Source organism: Stegodyphus dumicola, chromosome X2 (genome assembly GCF_044657685.1).
Source record: "Stegodyphus dumicola isolate Sdum_Otavi_A_Nest chromosome X2, ASM4465768v1".
Lineage (NCBI taxonomy): Eukaryota > Metazoa > Arthropoda > Arachnida > Araneae > Eresidae > Stegodyphus > Stegodyphus dumicola.
In genome coordinates, this window is record NC_140781.1 from 124,037,195 (window position 1) to 124,058,951 (window position 21,757).

A 21,757-nucleotide genomic window follows, 5' to 3' on the forward strand; every position below is an offset into this window, starting at 1 on the left:
CCATTGAGTACTGATAGCACTGTGAAATAGTCATCTGTTTAGAAACAACCGCATCACTAACCTCGGACATATAGACTTGAAGAACGTAAAATCAATCATTACTTACTTGTCTATTTATTAGCCTATTAAGACCATTAATTTTTTAGAAGACTTTTAGAAACATGTATGCCAGGCATGCAATATTTCCTTTCCTCCTTTAATACTTTTAATTTTTTCACTCATAATTACTACCAGACTTTATAAGATATATTAACTTTTCTTTTCTTTATTTTTTATTTTTGCATCCACCAGTGGCTGAATGATTAAACCCCCGGATATAGGCGCTTTCAAAGCTCAGAGTGCTAAAACATTTTCATGAAATTTTGATGGTTGTACAACTTCAAAATGAATCATTTTCGTACAAAATTACCTGCACAAAAGCTCCGTTTTAAGGCAGATTACACTCATGCGTTTTATCTTAATCAAATACCTAATCTAAGCAACATTGCATTGCAAGTTTCTAAATTTACTTTGAATTACTTTAATAGAGAATAATTACGCTTATCGTTTTAAAAACATCTGATATAAATTTAAAAACATATACTCACTTCTTCTATGAGGGAATAGTACCCCGTAGAAAACTCCCAAGTGTTACATGGAACAGTCTTTGTCCGATCGACTTCAGCAGTAGATTGGTTTAGAGCGAACATTTCGCACTGACTGTGTTGTAGCTTTCCTTCAGTTTTCTCATTTGGAAGGTAATCTGCAAACCATGTTTCTAGCGATTCATTCATTCCATTTGGTCTTGCACACCAGTGGTCCACAGGGAAAGCCAAAAATGCCATTCCAAGATGGTTCCATGCAATGGGAAGTCCAGATAACAAAGTAGTAAGAAGAAGCATAACTTGCCACCTGCCAATGCCACCGACGATGTCGGTGAATTCAATTGGATCTGATTTGTTCTCCGAAAGTTTGGCATCATTATGAATAGTCTGACTACTTTTTTTATGCTTCATTTTCTGCTCTCCTTTAAGAAGGGGCTTCAGGCAGCTGGGTAGATATGAAAAATGTGAATTAATATAATGATCTGATATCAACATATGACAACAGTAGTAATACAAAAGTAATACAAAAGCATAATACAAAACAATTTATATCCGGATTTACCATAAAAAAGGCTGGGGTTATCACATTTTTTAAACAGCTTTTATGCTCAGACTGACCCTATAAATTTCTAGCCCTGGCTCTTGCCGAAGGCGAGCAAAAAGAAAAGGGCGGAACTGCTTAAAAAATAAGAAAGTAATTAAAAACATTTATAACAAATAAAAATAATTTAAATAAAAATTAATTAATTTATTTATTTCTTGCTCTCACAAACTTTTCATGAGGCAAAAAATATTTTAAAAATTCAGCTTTTTGATTAGTTAAATATGAGTTCCAAGAATGGAATTGAAAGGAATTCTCTATTATAAAATTCCCCGTTATACTAATAACATCCAAATAACAGTAACTGATTCTTCAAAATATTGCATTTTGCTCCATACTCTAAGCAGGGTTTGCTCTATATGTATTTATTATCTGTCCTTCTAACTTTCGATTGAGCTGCTCTAGAATTGCAGAGCCAGTTTCTTGGAAATAAACAACAGGATGTTAATTCAAACAATTTGCAGAGCTTCTGGAAATAAATTGATGAAGTTGTAAAGACCTTATTTTATTCTAACCAATTGTTTTTAGTTCAACTTTCCCGTCCTTCCTGATTTAAGTTTTCTACCTGAATGTAAATTTTAAATGACGTAGTATGCAAAATCTAAACGCGTTTCAGAAGCACTATTTAAGCTGCGTTTCAAGAGTTCGTGAGGAAATCAGCGGAGTTAGTTCCGAGTTCATGCTGCGTGTTTGAAATTAGCTCTCTTGTCGGTGTTATACACCTTTCAAATTATACTGATATTCTAGGCTCGGCTTTGCTGTGTGCAGCAGATTTAGAGGTTTAGATAAGCTAAGGAGCCAGTCCTTAGTCATTCAAATTTATTAGCGATTTGTTACATTTTTAATTTCTGCTAAATTTAAGTTAGCCACAAGTGGTGGTAAATTGTCAACTCCGAGTGCGTGCATCTTGTTAAATTTAGTTCAAATAAAAAGGTCATTTAAAACCTTCTTTTGCAGTATTTATTATTCAAAGTCATAGCGACTGTTTGCTACTTTGCATTCTACGTAGGGTCTATAATTTAAGCTTCCAAAGAGTGTGAGACTGTATAAAATCAGAATTCCTATCTCAAGAATTAAATAAAATTAGCAGATGTTTCAACTGCGAAGGTTCAACTAGACATTTTACGGCATTTTCTATTTAGTACAGGGAGACGTACACATATATGCACACAAGTGATAAATAAGCTAATGTATGGAAATTATATAATTGGCAAAGTATTATTTTGAGAGGATATGAACACAAAACGTGATGATACTAACAAGAAAGAAGTAGATTGACTTTTGCTACCAGATAGGATGCCAAAATTCGTTGAGAATGAGTACCGCTTGAGGGTTTTATTGCAGTGTGAAAGTCATCGTAACACATGTGAGACTGTACAACAGCTTAGGTTAAAATTTCTGTACCCGTACTACAGACAGCACAAACTACTCCCAGTGCTGTTTGCTCCAAGAAACCGAGAACGAGAATGGCACCAGGAGGAAAACATAAGTATGTGATAAGAGAGGATATTAATTACAACAGAGGTCATCTCTACCGACTGTTATGAGTTCAGGGTTTCGTAACTAGAGATCATGAACTTATACCTCTATTTGTAATTTTATTTTGAAACTGTTAGATTAAAATAAATCCTTTCCAGATAATAGTCTTCCAAAAAAATGAAACCATTTTCACTATTGATGGAATTTGCAACAGGAAAAATATTTATTACTCGACCATTTAGAATAATTACGCTAAAAGATCCAAAACTATAATTTAATTGGCTATAAATATGTAGCGCGGCTTGTTGCGGACATCTGTAGTTGGACTCGGGTTTTATGTTAACAAGACACAAACACCTTGATTTTCCAAGGGATGTTTAATTTCGATGGTGCTCCTATGGCAATTCTTCACTCGCATGGTATGACGGGTCCGCCTCCCTCAAGATAGCTTACGACTCTGCTTTCCTTGAAATTAATTTTGGAAACAAGATTTTGAAATACTAAGATCTAGTAAAGTAATCTCCACGTACCACATTGATTCATGCATTTGGTTTGATCTTTTCTGAAATATTAAGGATAATCGAGATTGTTACTTATATAAAGCCAACACGTTGTTAAACAATTAATAAATTATTAAATAAAATATGTTTTCGTTAATATTGTTGCAGCTATCATCCCCAGGCGCCGAACAACTCCTTACTGTTTGAACAATTCACCGGCGCCTGCCGTATGTAAAGTTTGGAGGGAGAAAACTGCATATGTAGCCAGAGTGAGAGTCTGCAAGCCAAATTATTTCGTCGAAGTGGCGCATTGAAATCAAGCTCTTCCCTCCGGAGAAAACACTTGATGCATTTCTCCAGTTCTCAAGATAACTACTGATTATTATTGCTTGATATTGTGAACACTTGTACGAATATCTCTGAGGAAAATTTCAGCGTTTGGTTATATTTCTTGTAATAAGAATAAATTTTATTAAGCTTTTATCGGACTTGTGCATTCAATCTATTACGAATCCGTACGCACGCAACAATATTTTTAATTGTATCATGAGTATTAAGATTATATTTGTTAATCCTTCCAGCGTATGAATATTCTACAGCGGTTTTAATAATTTGATTATATTTATTGTTCCACGTTTCCTATAGTTACACGATTTTATATAAATATTGAGACACTATTTTGATTTGTAATTTGAATTTGCTTAGTAAAGAAACATTTGCAAATGTATTTCTGTATTTGCAACTGGCCTAAAATTCATTTTTTAAGACAATAACTTCTCGATTGCTCGATTAGTGGAACAATACTTTAAAGAGGATATGTTTGTACGCATGGATACATGCCTGTCTCCGAATTTGTAATCAAACGAACACATGGCAGGTAGAATAACTACCTATTATGTTCAAATTACTTGTAACTGATTCAAAGAACAAATATCTTCTTCAACATAATTATAAAATATTGAAAAATAATCTTTTTTAATATAAGAAACTGATTAGCTGTTCTAATAGGAAACAATAAAGTAAAATTTTAAATATTAGGTACCAAATTATAAAATATTCTTTTGTCTTCATCGTTTTAAATTTTGTGGAATCATTACAGTTTTTTTTATGCCATATGCCGCAGACATGAAAAATAAGCGATGCCCTCGCCGGGACTCAAACCTGGACCTCTCGAATACGCGCCGAGAGTGCTACCTTTACACCACAAAGGCATGCTAAAAGGAAGGAGAAAATACCTTACATATTCCTCTTAAATTAATTTTTTGTTTTGCTCAGCTAATGAGAGGAAGAACCGCGGGTCTCTGGTTGCCATCGTTTTGGTTTGGAGGAGGGTTGATCTATTTTTAAACATATGGTCCCGCTGGGACAAAGCGGATTGGGTCTCTCTCGAATAGTTCATAGTTCACCTTACATATTCCCCCTTTTAAAGGGAGAGTGGGGATTAACGGACACAATCGACAAATCCTGGCAGTGACGAATTTTTATCCACCACCTTTTAGTTCGGGTGCCACTTGTAAACTCCTTAAGTTATTTTAAACCAGGTGATGTGAAACATGCACAGTGCTCTCGCCGCCACTCGAACCCTGGACCTCTCGAATACGCGTGGAATATGTTTCTAGTTACACCACGAAGGAGGAGAGGAGGGAGAAAACACCCTATAACTTGTTTTATAAGTTTTCATGACACATTTTCTATTTATACGGCATTCAATTTATTTAAGAGATGATGAGATTCAAATGACAGCATTTTCGTGATTTCTAATATAGAGCTAAAAATGTGAAAAATGTTCTCTTGACATCTATTTTCATCAGTAATGATTTTTGATAGGTTATAAACCAACCTTGGTGATTCTCTGACTATTTATAATATATTAACTAAAATAACAGGCTAAAGAAGTACTTGACATATTCAGGTTATCCAAACATTCAAAATAAGTCCTGAAAACATATTCCACTTACGCCGATTCTTGTTACTCAAGTATATCCAACATTTTCCGCTCTAATACCTTTTTAAGCATGTACCATGATTTTCAACTTCACGAAATAACAGTGCGATGTTAAGTTGAAATGAATTAGTAAGCATTATCTTATTATTGTTTTGAGGTTTTTAAGATATTTAAATATTTTTAGTTCGTAATTCGTATTTTCTAATTACATAGCAGGGTTAAAAAATCTTAATTTTTTAAATAATGGGTTACGGTTCTTTTGAAAAACGTCCTTAATGAACCAGAGAGCATCTAAAAGCAAATTAGACGACGCAAATGTTTTGCTTTTATAGGAATCATTAATAATTTTCTTAATAAGTATTCTACAATAAAATTTCACTATATTAAGTACATGTCAGTGAACTGGTTGAAGCTGCTATGCCATAAAAATTCAAACTGAATGAATTTCTTTATCCTGTTTAAGAGATCTCTTAATATTTCCTATTTTACAAATTCAAACACTTCTTCTATTTTGCTATAACATATCAGGTTGTAAGGATCCTAAGTTTTACTAACGTTTATTTTATTTTAAAACTGTACTATCACTTCTTATTTTTTACGTTCGGCCAGAATTAAATGCTTTAACTTGTTTATGCAAATTTTCTTGCTAACGCCCAAGTACTTAAGTTGTGGCTTTTTGCCAAGCGGGAGAGAGAAGGAGTTATAGGGAGTGAGCCGCTTGCCTCTGTAGTTTTACGAGTTTTCACTCTGTTACTGGTTGCCTTTAAGGCCAGAGGTTTAGCCCTCTTGATATTTGCAGACGTATCGTAGTTTTAGCAGCTCGGCGTACTACATACGTACCTTTTTTTAAATAAAGGCCAGTCTTAATGCTAGGCATTTGTATACTAATTCAAAGTTATCTTTTAGTTAGCGTTTTAGTTAGTATTTTTTATATTCTTACGTTCAGACCACAAGTGGTTGGTCTCTGTATTCCGAAGTTCGGAAATACCTGTAAAGTATTGAAAATAAAGGGTTTCGTATACCCTTCCTGCTTGTGTTGTCTACTTCACACCTTCTTGAACATAGCTTGAGTAAGTTCCCTGTTCCTATTCAGGACCATTCATGTTTCCAACGCAAATCAAGAGAAACACAAGTCTTGACAAGGTTAGCTTACTTACTTTTTAAACTAAATGCTAGAGATTTTTGTTATTAATGTGCTCTAAGACAATTATTTGGTAGTTTGAAACAACAAGAATTCTTCGACTTTACTTCAAAAGGGAAAAAAAAAAAAAAAAAAAAAAAAAAAAAAAAACGCAGAGGAAATGTTTTAGAAATCGCAGCACTAAACGTTAAGAAAATTCCATTATCTTTACTTACTTATTTTTGCTAAAATAGGAAGATCTTCCCCATAATTTCCCACCAGAGCATATAATTGGGGGCATCATCTATTATTCAGCAATAATTAATCAAGCTTATTTAAATCGTCGTTTTCGAGGTGATGTCATCCTTTCCACATGAAACCTAAGCTTTACAGCAAACATAGATTTTATAACAAACAAAGACAACTATGATAAGCAAAAATAAGATCTGTGGAAATAGTTGTTTCAACTAGCTTTGGATCCGGCAAACAGGCTACCTGCGTGGGGTGTTTTCGTAAGTTTTACTGTGATTAAGGAGCTAGTTTCCCTTAGAAGTTCCTTCAGGAAGATATCTCTTTCCGTAGGCATATATCCCTCGCGTACTTTGCAGTATTCAGACATATTCTTGAAACAAGTAAATGCAAGAAATAATTGTTTTGTTTCGCTAAGATTGGAATAATTCAATGCAATTTAACCAGCAGTTACATTTTGCAGTTAGTTTTTATTCCATTTCTGAGAAATACCTTTAAACTTAGGTTTATAGATTCTGCCATTGACAATACTGTGTTAACATATTTTAGCGGTTAGAAAGTCTGAGTGTCTGAGAAATTTACACTGCAAAAGCTATTCCTCTTAACTATTTAATATGTTGAAGAGGAAGAAATTGATTAAGGCATAGGTATTTACAAATTTGGCGTTATTTTAGAACTTTCAGTAAAGCGTTTTCTCGTACAAGGTTAGCTTTCATAATGGCATAACATATTTCAGTCTTTACAACGCCTCGTAACGACGTATGAGCGAAAACGGTAAATGGTTGGTTAAATAATATCTTAAGGGAAACCAACTGGACGATTATTTGCCTAATGGATTAAGATAACTTCAAGAAAGAATTCCTATAAAAAATTTTTGTATTCATATAAAAAGTGGGTAAAATCTTGAGGACATAAATAGATACAAGAAAAATTACTATTCCTCATACCTTTTACCTGTTTATTGTTTTATTTTTTTGTTTCGGCAATTAATCACCTGAGAATTCAGGAAATAGTATTTTAAAATTTTGACAAATCACAGAATAATTCTAATTATCATTATTTATTACATTTTTATCTCTTTATCTACAGCATTTTCCCAACTAATTGTTTCATTATATCGTAATTTTAGACGGGCAGATTCACATATGTCTACCTTTTATGAGAGAAAATGATAACATTGCTTTTTACATGCATGAAATAATACAAATGTAGACAATTTCCCCAAAATGTGCAGTGAAATGACCATAGGTCTGCCAGATACAGAAGATTAATATTTTCCATCGCTTTCCAGGCAATCGCTTTCCAGGCAAAGTGATGTGTGCAAGATATTCTACACCTATGAAGATCATTTTCCTCCTTCCTTACACTTTCCTGTTATTTCACCTGCCTTACGTAATGTTCTGAACAATTTTTTGAAAATATGTCGCTGTGAAAATTTATATCAAGTTACATATATTTCAACAAGAATATATTTCTTATTCCTTTGCTGCTCTCTGTCTAGCATTTGTTTGATCAGCACCAAAGAAAACCTGCTCATACCTTCCTCGAACTAATCTTACTATCCTACTGAATTTAAATATACTCATTTCTACTTCAACATGTTAACGGTCTTTGAATTGAGAATGAGACGAAAATTTTTAAAATGAGGTTGAATATAAAAAAACTGAAATGTGTTATGAAGCTAAGTAAATCTTTATATGAAGAGCTGAGTAAATAATACGAATGATATAATGAAGCAAATTTAATACATTAATTATTTTTTCAATAATGTATTGATTTTCAAGATGTGAATGATAGGTTAATTCACACAGACATCTTCGAAATCTTTTTTTTTTTTTTTTTTTTTTTTTTTTTTTTAAGAAAAAGTAATTATAAAATATTTCCATCAAAATTCTATGAAATGTAGATTTTCTCTCCAGAAAATGAACCTACCATGATCTCCGATATAAAAAAAGACAGGCAAAAGCTTTTAATCAATCACAACTAGAAAGTTTTCTGAAGATAAATAAACACAATGTCACTTTATCCGTACGAAACGAATGAGTTATTTCTTTAGTTTTGTTGGTCGACAACTTGAATGTTGCGCGAAAAATCGCAGAAAAATGCACAGATATAATTAACAAATTATTTTACATAAAGCTGTCATTAAGCTCTCTATGTATTTTCAGACAGCTACGTTAAAATACAGTCAAAAATATAAACAAGCAACTTAATCTAACTACGACATTAGTTTCGCAAATTCAAAACGTAAATAATAAATGCTGCAGTTTAAGAACAGAATAAATAGCTTCATGTAATTAATTGATATAGAAAGCTAAATAGTGGCGTCATCTTAGCGCACGCATTTAATAACTTAAATTTTAAAAAATGTCACTCTCTAATTCACTATGATAAAGAATTCATTTGATACTTCTTGACTGGGATTCGCACTGAAAGCAGTTTATAATTATGTAAACATGTTTGCTTTTATTATATTTATATAGTTTATGTGCAACAGCCCATAATGAATGTTAAGCAAAGAGGATCCAGCATTCATGTATTCAGTACAGATTCACATCTATTGCTTTTAATAGAATAGAAAGGAATGGAAGAATAGGAATAAGAAATACAGAAAGAAAAGGAATGGTTCTATGAAGCTAATAAAGTTAAAGCAATATTTACATAATATTCACTATAAAGGCAGAAACAAAAGCTTTATTGACTTTTACGGGGAGAAATTCTTTTTAATGAAGCTGCATACAGAACAGGCATTCCAAGAACGAAATCGTAAAGTATTGAAAGTTTCTTATGTCACAGCACCTAAGTTCGCGAAAACATACCTTTCAGATAACTGAAAATTTGGTCGCAAAATGACAGAAATTGTAATATAAAAATTCACTGGAAAATAATTCGCATTAGTTTTACCAGCAGACAGAACTTTCTAAGGGAAAATCATTAATGTGGCTACTGATAAAAAAGATAAAGTTTTACAGGAAGTAAAACCTAAAGCCCATTTTTTATTTTTTAATTCAGTTCTATGAATAGTGTTGGTTAACATCATGTATACCGTATCAACAAGTTACTGGAGCTTCGCATTCCGTTTCGCTTGTTTTGCAAGATGCACTCTTTTAAAACCACTTTATATTAGTTTATGCTTTCTTCTTCTTTAGAAAGCTCTAACAAGAAGTTAATTATTTTAGGAACGGTTTCTGGAACCATCATCCGTATTTGGGATAAAATCAGTTTTCAAACTTTTGGAACTAACATGCTTTACCTGGAGAAAGGAATTCTTTGCATGATACTTCTGTAAACGTTGGTCTAAGAAACAATTTCAGCTTTAACAGGAAAAGCTAAGGACAAAATCAAATGGAATTGGCAACTCTGTTTATGCAAGGGCCTCAACTCACGTCATTTCAAGCGGCTGTATGTTTACGTGGATGCGGGCCGTCATTTATGTTTTGTTCCACATTTCATTTCACAAATTATATTAACGGTTTAAGTCTAAAATTCTGTTACTTGCTGTACCTAGCATTATTTTTCTGCTGATTTTTATTTTTGAATGCTTAAATTTCCTTATTGTTTCAGGAAAAAGTTATTAGTCAGTTCAAAAATATGAAATACAAAAGTAAAAAATCCCTCATTCTTTCTTGCGCTCCCAAATCATTATATTTTTAAAACCTGAAAACGCATGTCTGCGACGTTATCCTCATGCAAAGATGTTAAGCGCTTTATTTTTACCACAATATTTTCGACGACGGTATTTTTGAACTGCGAAGTTTGTGAATCGCTTTATTTTCGATGATGATAATTTATAACACGATGGTTTCTTCACCCCCGCACGATGGGGGTTTTGTACGACGACGTTTTCGTCCGCGATATATTTGACCCAATGTTTTCGGCGGACACCAAGTAAAAACAGACGTTTGATGGACAAGAGGGGAGACGTGTATAAACTGCAATCGAGATACAAAAAGTATTTTAAATTAATACCATAAAAGGGAACTGAGATTTGAAATAACAACCCAGATTCTCATGCACAACTAACAACACAGTTCCTCAAGCAAATCAAACATGAGAACCAATATCTGAAAATTTCCTGCACATCATTTCAGTATTTCTTTACATTAACTTTGTATTTTTTCCCAGTGAAAAGTGCAACTATGTGTATTCTGCCTCTGGGTAAAATTTGAATTGTATTATGGGTAAAGAACGTTGTTGGTATAGTTGTCTGTATAACTTGTAAAATATCTGTAGGGTCGTATGTTTAATTAACCCATTTTAGCTTATTATTTTTAACTTTACTGTCGTTTCTACTTTTGTCGGTTCCCACTGGGGTGCTAACTGATAATGTAAATGAGAACAGTGTTTTGAGTTTAAGAGAAAGTTATTTGGCAGCGACAGTTGATCGTTTTCGCATAGCTTTGAACTGACTTCTGTCAGCTTTAGTCTTTGCCAGCCGTTTCTGCTCGCGTGAGTCAAGGCCAGAGACAAAACTTACAGGCGGATTTTGCCTTGTGAATATAATACTTTAAAAACTTAAATTTACCTTTATCTTTTGTTTTATGTTAATTAGGCAAGAAGCAGTAACCTTTCTGATACTATACGAGCTGCGGAACTGTTAAGTCCAGGATCTCACAGAAACGTTTGCTTCAAACCATCTCTTGATCTGACGTTCATTTGCTAAAGGATCAAGACGGGGCGGTAAGTCACTTGGCTGTCTTCACGGACATTTAAGATAGTTGGGCACCGCTTAAAGCAACTGAAATGGAATTATTTGTTTTATATTTACCTCTTTGGTAACATACGTACTCAGCAGATTTTGAAATAGTTTTAAAAGTTTTATACGCATGGTGTAATTAAAACATTCAACTGCTGCTTGTTAATTACGTATAGCATATTGCTGTAATATCTGATTCAAATTGAGGTTAGTTTCGATAATAAAACTACTATCTATTAAAAAGCGAATCACATTTAACGAGCCAAAGAGGCTTGGTTTGACTATTATCTGCTGTATGCTTTTAAGTCAAAACATCTTTACATAGTCAGGCGTTGCACGTCCACTTAACCTGTCAGATGTTTATTTTATGGAGAAAAATAGAGGTAGTGATAGTATTTACCAATCAAAAAATATAAGTTTCGTGTGGTCTATACGTGGCAGATTCGCAACTAAAGAGAAACAGGTAAATACTGCTTCATTATGCTTAGTGAAATTCATAATTATTTCTTAGTTAAGTTATTAGTGATTTATCTGCATGAAGGTTTAATATAAGATGTCCATATTGTAATCACCGGATAACAAAAGAAAATTGAAACATAATTTTGTGAAGTAACCAGAAATAATTTATATCGATATAAGCTTTAGTTCAAGTAATTTCGCTTGTTCTAATTTTTGGGAAGGGCAACAGGGAGCTTGTTTGTTTCAGACAAAATGGCGTCATGCAGTGGAACAGCAATGTGCGTTTCCTGGTTTTGGGAAGCAAAATCTTCGAATACAGTTCAGAAGCCATTTCGACATTAATTTAATGAACCTACACCAACGGAACAATCAATTAAAAGATTGTTCAAGCATTTGCGAGAGACTGGACATGTTTTACATAAAGGAGATACAGGTAATCCAAAAGTGATGAAATGCTTCCGCCATTCGAGATATGTTTATGCCATTCGAGATATGTTACAGTTCCAGTAAATCCATTCGTCGTGCGAGCCTGTAAACAGGAATTTTCAGGTAGACTGTTCATAGAATTGTTCTTGAATGGCTGAAATTGACTGCGCACAAATTGCAGGTTTGGTTACAAATCAAACCTAATGGTCGAGTCGTTCGTAAGGAATACTTTGTGGGCATTCTTGAACGTATCAGTAATGACGATTAATTTCTTCAGAAAATCGTATTCAGTGACGAAGCTACATTTCATGTTTCAGGAAAGGTTAATCGAATTAACTGCAATGTTTTCGGTATCAGTAAACCTTCACTGTGTAAGAGAAACTGAGGGAGGTAGCCCCAAAATTAACGTCTGATGTTCACTAACTCATACAAAATTGATTGGGCGTTTCATTTTCTCTGTGTCATCATTTAATTCGAACGTTTACTTTAATATGCCGAGATTGTTTGCTGTACCGCAATTATAAGAGATGCAACCAAACTTTGTTTTCCAACAGAATGGTACTCCTGCCATTTAGCTACACATTGGGTACCTGAATTTGCTTGATGAAACACTCTCAGATCGCAGGATTGGTAGTGGTGGACCAATTTAGTAGCCACCCCATTTTCCGGACGTCACAACATTTGAATTCATTTTCTGAGGATGTCTGGAGAACAGAGTTTTTGTTGCAGAGATTTGCAGTATTGAAGAAGTAAAAAATCGAATCCCCACAAAAGCAACTACCGTGACTCAGAAAATACTTAATAAACGTCGGGAGGGGAATCAAGAACAGACTTGATATTATCCGAGCAGCTAGTGGTGCTCATATTATTATTAATATAAAATTCCTTTAAGTGTTGAATAAAATTCACTAAATCGTTTTTCCTTATCTCTTATTCTGTATTATTTAAAACACATCATTATCCGGCACATAAATTATGGACGCCTTGTGTTGCAGTGTAATGTGTATTTAGTTTACATTTATTTACAGTCTTCTTCCTAAAACAATGTGTTAGTGCTCTAACTGTCTATATGTATTTCAAAGATGGACAAAAATTAAGTACAGAGATTAATACATGTTCTAATTCAAAAACTCTTTAGCTTTCTCTGGTAAAGAAGATATAATTAAACAAGCTTTTTTCAAGCAATTTCTAAACGAAACATAGAATTAAAAGACAGGAATTTGCAAGGCATTTAGAGATTTCATCGTGCAAGATAACTAACTGTTTGCAATTTATCCTGTTAAAAAATTGTTCTCTGATTACTTTGGCTGTTCGGTGATGGTTAAACAGCTAAGTGGCCTAAGGACGGATTTAGAAATTTTGTAAGTCAGGAAAAAGCTCTTGGTCATGTTAGAACAAGTTAATGGTTTCTTACATTTCAGGGATTAAGAAAAGATATTCAGTTAAATCAATTTTGAAAATATGTGTAAAAATTCATAACAAGGCCATAATAATAAGATCACATGGATCTCATACTTATCTATTACAATAACACGACTTTCACAGGAACATGCAACAATAACAGGATTTAATGATTAGAATAATTACATATACACAATGAAATAACCTATGCAAAGTAAGAAAACTTCTTTTCTCGGAAGTAATTTTTTAAGACCAAATTTTTACGGCAATCATTACCTATATGCATTTTCTACGACAATTTTTTAGAACAAGGAACCATACATTAGTGTGAAATATTAAATATGGCATATGGAGTAAAATTCCATTTGAAGTAATTAATTTTACTTACCTTGAAACGTTTCACTCACTTTTTTTTATGTTAAAATGAACACGCAGACTACAGTGTACGTACATCTAAGCGCGGTTGTCAAACGAGTGTTGCGATCCTTGTTAGTAGAGAAGAGGAAATATTTGGAAGAAGATGATGTTTAAAACTGATGATAGGTTTATGAGCAATATTTCAGATAAAACAGCTTCTCAGCACGTTGCGTAAACTCGCCTGCAAAAGATTAAGCACTCACTGCCTTGTTGTCATTTGTCCTCTAGCTGTAGTATGTGCGTGTCAGAAATGATGAAATGATTTTCAATAATACAACAGCAGAAAAGGAATTATAAACAAAACACTAATATTTTTTCCGAGGCTTTGTTAACTTCGAGGCCAGAGAACTTACGTTTTTTCCAACCAAACCTACGTGTCGTAATGATTTGCTAGCCTATAATTAGTTGCTTAACCGCGCGTGAATTTCTCGATTATCCTCAATATATTTTTTTAAAAAAATGTCATACAGAAAAATAGCGTGCAAGGCATTAAGTAGACATAAAATCATTTTTAAAATCTAAAAACGGATAAATGCTTATTTAGGAAGATATAAATGCTGCAGATGACAAATTTAAAGCTAAAATAGAGGGGGATAATAAAGGTATAACAGAACTTGCTGCAAATGTTTGCCAAGACATTGCCTTAAATTTTCCTCAATTTAAAATTTAATTATTTACTGAAATATGCTCAAGCAGTATATTTCAGTAAAGAATTAAAAGCAGTCAATTCTCAAGAAATACTCTGATGTCAAATCTTTCTCACATGATATTGCAAATGAATTACATTAAATGTGGCGGGGGGAAAAGACAAATGACTTCTGAATTGTTAATGTTTGTTTGCAAATTAATGTCAGTGCAAGTGACGCATTTCTTTGCGTTTTATCGAAGGTTATCTTCACACCTAATTTACTTTGCATTTGCTTTATGTCTGTTCCGCTAACATTTCACGATTTCGCTCCGACTGATGTTTGATTCTATTAAAAACGTAAATTAATAAACATTGCAAAGTGTAGTTGCGAAAAGTAATTTTGACATTTTTGATCGCTCAGAATAAGTATAGTTTTGATCATTTGCAATCAATACAAAATCTGACAGAAATCACTGACAGAATCAGATTCACAGATCAAATATCAGATTTCACACAATGATGTCAGATTTGCACAGAAGAATAATTTTTATTCACAAACCTTACTCTATATCACGTATAGCCACATGTTGATCGCTAAGGAAATTTTGTCGATCACGATTAACAAAAAATTACTGTTGCGAATTTAGTACACATATAAATAATTTTAGTGGCTCGCTAAACTGGCGAGATATCGCCAGACGAATATTTGGTGACAAATTTCTGGTGCCGCCAGACTAGGAGATTAATTTTTCATGCCCATGGCGATATTTTGTTCCTGTTCTTGTATAACTGTAAAGGGTATTGTAACTGAACAACTGTAATTACTCTTTATATGCAACTGTAATCGTATCCGGCCTTTATATGCCTTCCAGTCATTTAGAGAAATAGAAATCATTAGAGGTTTCTCGGCAGCCGGGTGAAAACTATATAAGAAAAGAGGGAGCATCTGCTCTCAATAGTTGTTAGTTAAGAGCGACTTCGGAGTACTGAAATATCCCTGACAGTTTCGCCTGTTTAGATGCGCTTGGCATTGCGTTGTGTTTAACGTTCTTAGTAATCTTAAGTGTAACTACTGATTGTACTCTGTGGTACTGTGAAGAGCTGTATGAGTCTTTTTGTGGAAAGTTCCAGAACAGAAGTATTTCTTTTGATAAAATAAAGTTTATCAGGCTGTCATCTGCTCTGTGTACATTCATTCTTTACGAACCCATACGCAAGTGAAAATAAAAAAAAATCATTTTGGTATTACTTTGTTTATTTGGTATTACTTTTGCCACGTTTGGCAATAGTTAAATGACACAAAACTCTGCTGTGCTTGCTTGCGCTTTCCCGTATTAAATTTTATGCTGCGTTAAAATACTATTAAAAGTTTTCGATAGTGAAAAATATTTTCTTGAATCCAAATAATGTTTACTATTTATAAAAAAATAATGGTTATATGCATAATACAATAGCCTAAGCCAAATTCTATTGTTAATACAGTTTAATGTTTTTATACTTTATCTACATCCATTTAGTATTGAAATTATAAAGTTAGTAGGTACTTAAACAAGCACTACAATACTCTCATAAACAGATTTTTTTCTCTGAGATATTGTAACATCTTTCAGAAGTGTGGTATTGGAGATAAAGGTAGTGAAAAAGAGTAGAAAGGAAAACGTAGGAACAAAAAGTCAAATAATGCTAATGATTTTACAGAGAAGATGGTGACAAAACAGATAGGTGATATTGTTCCTTGTCGTCTGTAGAGAAACTATTTTTTATTACAGCTTAGTAATACAATTGAAAAGGGTACATCATATTTAATTAGAAGATATCCTTGCCTGGCATTAGCTCTAGAGTTAAATGCATCCTCTCTTTACATTTTCCCGCAGGTCTGGCATGTGGTAAAGTAAACACCATGTTTCGATTTGAATAGTTATTTAGCCAATGGATCAGTTTTATTTACCTAGAAAAATGAGTACAGCCATTCTAGTCTTCATTCTGTTGTCTTTCTATTAACAATTCCTTCCTCTACTACGTAGCTGATGCTGCTAGAATGGACTATTAACGAATTTTTAAATTGATATGCGGCCTAGGAATATTTCTGGAGTCCTTCTTTTGAAAATAGATTTCACTTATGCTAAATTAGTATTTCATTTTCTCTGTTCTTGAATCAAGATGAAATAGAAACGGAGGGATCGATATCACAAGCCGAAAAACAACTATAAAATCACATGCATGCATTTTTAAAATATGTTTGCTGAGAAGATCGGGATCGCAGACAAAAAAATCTTCAGTTTCATTCTTTAAATGATTCACCTATAGTTTCAAATAATGGATCGGAAGGGAATTCTACCGAACACTGAATTAAAAAACTAGAGAAGAAATCGGCAGATCATTTTAGTACTGATGACTCTGAAGACGGTTTTGCCACATATGTTATCATAAAAGGATGTGATTTCCCAAATTAAAATTTTAACAATCCAGCTTTTAACTTAGTGCCCTGCAACATTTTCTAAAAGCAATCAATAAGATTTACTTTTAGTGTCTCATGAACTTAAAAAAAAAAAAAAAAAAAAAAAAAAAAAAAAAAACGACTCATTAATGCTAGATTTGGCGTTGTAGAATTCGAAATTTACGGATTTTGCAGTTTTCTTCCGATGTTTATTGTTATTCGAAGGTACTAAAAATTGGATAAAGTTTTACATTAAAACAATAAAATTTTCACGTCAAAGACATAAAACTGAAAGATATCAAAAGTACAGAAAATAAAAAGTTGGTGTACAGAAAGTAAAACGATTGATCAAACGAACTGTTTGCTAAAAGGACAGACATTTGTTGCAAATAACAGGGCAACTGCTTTAGCTCAAACATGAGCTGCTTAAAATGTATTATTTTGAGGCCCAAATGAAACATTATTTTCACATAAAAAATATTCTGAAATTTTCCTAATTTTTAGTTAAATCTGATGTAATTGTGAATGAACACTTTCGAAAAATTAAAGATAAAGACACACGTGCGTATTATCTTGAAACCGATTTCCAAAAGGATGTAATAAAAACTTTCATCTGTACGATAATTTTCACCTGTTCTTTGTGATTCAGAGGAAATACTACTGGGGACTTTTATCAAATGGAATGTTGCCAGTTATTCAAATTGTCACCAAAACAAAATACAAAACATTAAGGACATGTTGCATAATATTTGCAGCAATAAAAACATGCTATAAGCCTTTTTCAAGTGCTTGAAATTCCTTCTTACACACATTTTACATGACCCTTCATATTACGGGAGGTACAATAAACAAGAGTGCTAAAGAAAGATGATGCAGAAGTTGAGAAGCCGCAAATTTCAAATATTAATTCAAGAAAAATGAGTGCATCTTATGATTTGTATCTATTAAGTTAATTATTATTAATTATTATCTATATTATTAAGTTAATAATATATTATGCCAGTAATCGTATAGTTAGCGTAGCAGTTTTTGACACAGTGCATCCTCAATGTATATTTTTTCATCAGACGTTTCAGTATTTTAAGCTATATCTGAAGCTGTATGAGGAAAGAAAAAGTGCTATGAAATCAAAAGCAAATAGTCTTCTCCAAACTTAAATGAATTTTAACAAATTTTACAAATTTATCGTTTCATTTTTCATAGTATTACCGTTTAATTTGAAATGAATCAATTTTGATTTTAAAAAATCAAATCTATCGCATCTTAATTAATGCAGTATAATAATCTTTTTTAAATAATTTCGAAAACTAAACAGCTTTAGAATAAAAACGTAAATGTAAATTGTGCTATTTCATAGCACAATTTACATTTAGGTTGAGCATTAGTTTACATTGAGAATATGAAATATATATTATATTTCTTACTAAAGAACCGAAATAACAAGGAATTGGATGTTAAAAAATCTTAAAAGAATAGAGAAAATTTTCTGATTTGCAAAGTTAAAGTTTTCGATGTGACTGGAGATTTTTCTGGCTGTCAGACTCAGTCGATGTTGCTAAGGTTTGATACCTGAAATGAAACTAAGGCTGAGTAGTTAACAAAGTCAAATTTTCAGCAGATGTTAAATTAATACTGCATGCAGATATTAGAAAGAATGTTCCACTCTTTGCATCCATAATTATGACAAAAACTTTGTAATAATCGTGAACATGAAACTGCATATTTACAAGAAAGTATTGCAAAATAATAATTTTGCATAATAGAAGTAGTTTCAAAATGTTTCTAGATTTCATTTGTTGTCTTAGATTAAACCGAAAATACATTCCTGTGTAATTTACGAAAGCAGCTGCTCTGTTAACATATTTTATGACTCTAAACTAAAAACAAAAACAAAAAAACAAACAAACAAACAAAAAAAAAAAAAAACTGAAAGGTTTCAGATTTTAAATTACGTCCAAAGGGGCATTTTTTTAAAGTTTTGTGTGTTGCCTTTGTTATATATAATGTTCTTCGCACTTTAACCATAAATTCTTATATATATAATAAGAATTAGAAAAACATATATAATGTTCTTCGGCACTAACATATATAATGTTCTTTGCACTTAAACCATAAAATATTATGTTAAATATAATGTTCTTCGCACTTAAACCATAAATTTCAGTTCAATAGCAATGTCGCAAAACAATTTTAAAATGAGCCATCTTTAGAATTTCCGATACACAGTTCCGCGCGCTAGAGATAAAAAGGTTCCCCCCCCCCTCCTTAGATTGTTGCCATTGATCGCTTTCAAATCGTAGAGTTTGTTACTCAAAAGTTCGTTAAAGTTTTACAAAATATGAAATCGATAATAAAACAAATTCCAAATTTCAAATTTGGGCTTCCACATGCCCATATTCGCAGTAGGATTACGTCATTCAAAACTCGATGGCTCTATGTACCGTTGTTTTATCACAATGCGAGAAAAATACATACATTTATGCAGATTTTTCATTATTTAATTTCTTCAAATATAATGCAGGACTCTAACATTTGGTGGCAACAGTTTGAAAAGTGAAACGGACATTTATAGTGATTCAACGCAAAATCGCAAAACGAAAACAATAGTCCTTCAGGGACAAAGCCCCTTTGGACTAAAAAGTTGACATTTCTAAAAGCTAAATAAAGAAAGCGATTTTTTGTTTTTGCAAACAGGCGCTATAATTGCATGTTCCATTTCTAAATCGAATTTTATTAGCTATTCTTTGAAGAGATTCGGAATGCATTTTAAAATCGTCAACAAATTGAAATGATTCCGTATGAACCGATTTTGATTCAGCTCATTAATTTAAGAAATTACTCGTTTGTTAAGAGGAAAGCGACAAAGTACACTAGGAATATCAACATAAAGGAAGAACATTTCTTCTGGAAGACTTTCTGGAAGAGGAAGGGGAAATAGCTGGCATTTACGTTTAATTCAATAAAAGAAACTGATAGAATTTAGACTGCGGTTAGGCAACTCAGTCGCCGAGCGGTAAAATCTTTGAATACTCATAGTTCCGACCTGGGTTGAATTCCAGACGAACGGGCTGGTTGCATGGGCGTTTTCGTGGTTTCCCTACATGTAAAGTGCATACGAGTCAGTTTCCCTTAGAAAGTCTTCCACGAAAGCATCTTTCTCCTTAGACAGATTGTCGTAGTGTTTTTTGTTTTTCTCCATAATAAATTAAACCTAGATTGCGGTTAATATCAAGTCAAAGAAATCTTAGCATTCCAAATCAAATGTCTCATAATATTAATGTATCTTTAAAAAAAAAATTTAAAAGTTAAAAGTATCAGTAGTTGGCGCAGCCTGACCCACCTTTCTCCCTCCTTTCAGCATGCTTTTGTTGTGTACCGGTAGTACACTCAAAGCATATTCGAGAGGTTCAGTTTCGAGTCCCGGCGAGGGCATTGCTCATTTTACATGTTTCCTGCTTCAAACAATCCTAATGACTGTACAATGGCTCCCGAACTAAAAAGGTGGTGGACAATAATTCATCACCGCCAGAATTTGGCGATGAGGTCCTCTAATCCCCAGTCGCCTTTAAAAGAGAGTTTATCTCTTCTCCCAGCATGCCTTCGGAGTGTAACGATAGTATGCTTGGCGCATATTCGAGAGGTCCAGTATCTAGTCTCGACGAGAGCATTGCTCATTTCTCACGTCTCCTGCTTAGATTTAACCAAATGACTCTACAAAGTGCTATCACTAAATATAAGTTTTGAGACCAGTATAAAGGTGACTGATGCAATAGATTACACTGATTGTTTTGAGAATCAGGCTGCATAAAAACAAATCAAAGCTTGATTAGAAAGGCAAAGGTGTTTTTTATCAGATGACAGCCTGAAATCAAATCTTTTACGTAAAGCTTTAAAATTCTAAAAAGACAAATAAGAGTTCTATTATTAAAAAGAAAGAAAAGATTGCCTTTTATCAGAAACCATCTTGAACTCAAGTGTTTTAAAAACAGTTTTTGAATTTAAAATATACATGTATATAAAACAGCGCCTTATTATCAATTTTTTGATCAGATGCCAACCAGAACTTAAATATTTTAATGCAGTTTTCAAGTTTTAAAAATATAAAGCAATGTTATTATTGAAGAGAAAACATAGATTATTATTTATCAGAAGCCAAGCTGAAACAAAATATTGTAAGTATGATTTTAAAATTCAAAATATTTAAAGCAATGCGGTAGAATGAAGCAAAGCTCAGGGTGTCCAAACATTAATTCTTACTTATTACGTTTGACCAACATAAAGGAATAGATTAAAAGAAATAAAAGATTTTTCTCTATCCAAACTCTATTTTGGTCGTTTACAGTTCAAGGAGAAGTAAATATAAATACTGCGTACTTATTAGTTGTGAGCATAATGAAAATATTTGTTGACAACATCAATCATGACTTCAAGATGTTTCGGTCATTAGCCTTTATCAGAATACATGATGAAAGCGAAGCGCCTTTTGGACGGGTTACAGAGACTTGTTAGTGAATTCCAAAAAGGTTTCTTGTGTTCAAGGTCTTGAACTTCATTGTCATGGTTATTTTGTAAAGCTAAGCAACAGTTACATTGAAATCATAAAAACGAAAAATATAAAAAAACAATGCTTTTTTTCCTCCGTTGAAAACAATTGTTTGTTGTTTAAAGAATTATGGCAAAAGCTCTGTCATTGTTTGTTAAATAACTATAATTTCGTAATTAAAGACCAATATGATTCGAATGTACGTATAAATAGAAGTTGTGAAGATAAGAGAAATACATTATCTCATACCATATCGTCCTCAAAAAAACTAT

General features: G+C 32.8%; 1 protein-coding gene across 4 annotated transcripts in view; it reads right to left on the reverse strand.

Moving 5' to 3' along the window:
- LOC118186380 (organic cation transporter protein-like) overlaps positions 1 to 21,757 on the reverse strand; it is a 237,290-nt gene that overhangs the window by 93,691 nt on the left and 121,842 nt on the right. For 2 of the 4 annotated variants that reach the window (XM_085809366.1, XM_035356458.2), the window contains exon 2: positions 588 to 1,029. In XM_085809366.1, coding sequence (XP_085665492.1) covers positions 588 to 995 — 408 coding nt within the window. In that variant the 5' untranslated portion in view covers positions 996 to 1,029. Of the gene's footprint in view, positions 1 to 587; positions 1,030 to 13,848; positions 14,006 to 21,757 lie in introns of those variants that run through there. The other 2 variants (XM_035356460.1, XM_035356459.1) reach the window with 2 other exon arrangements.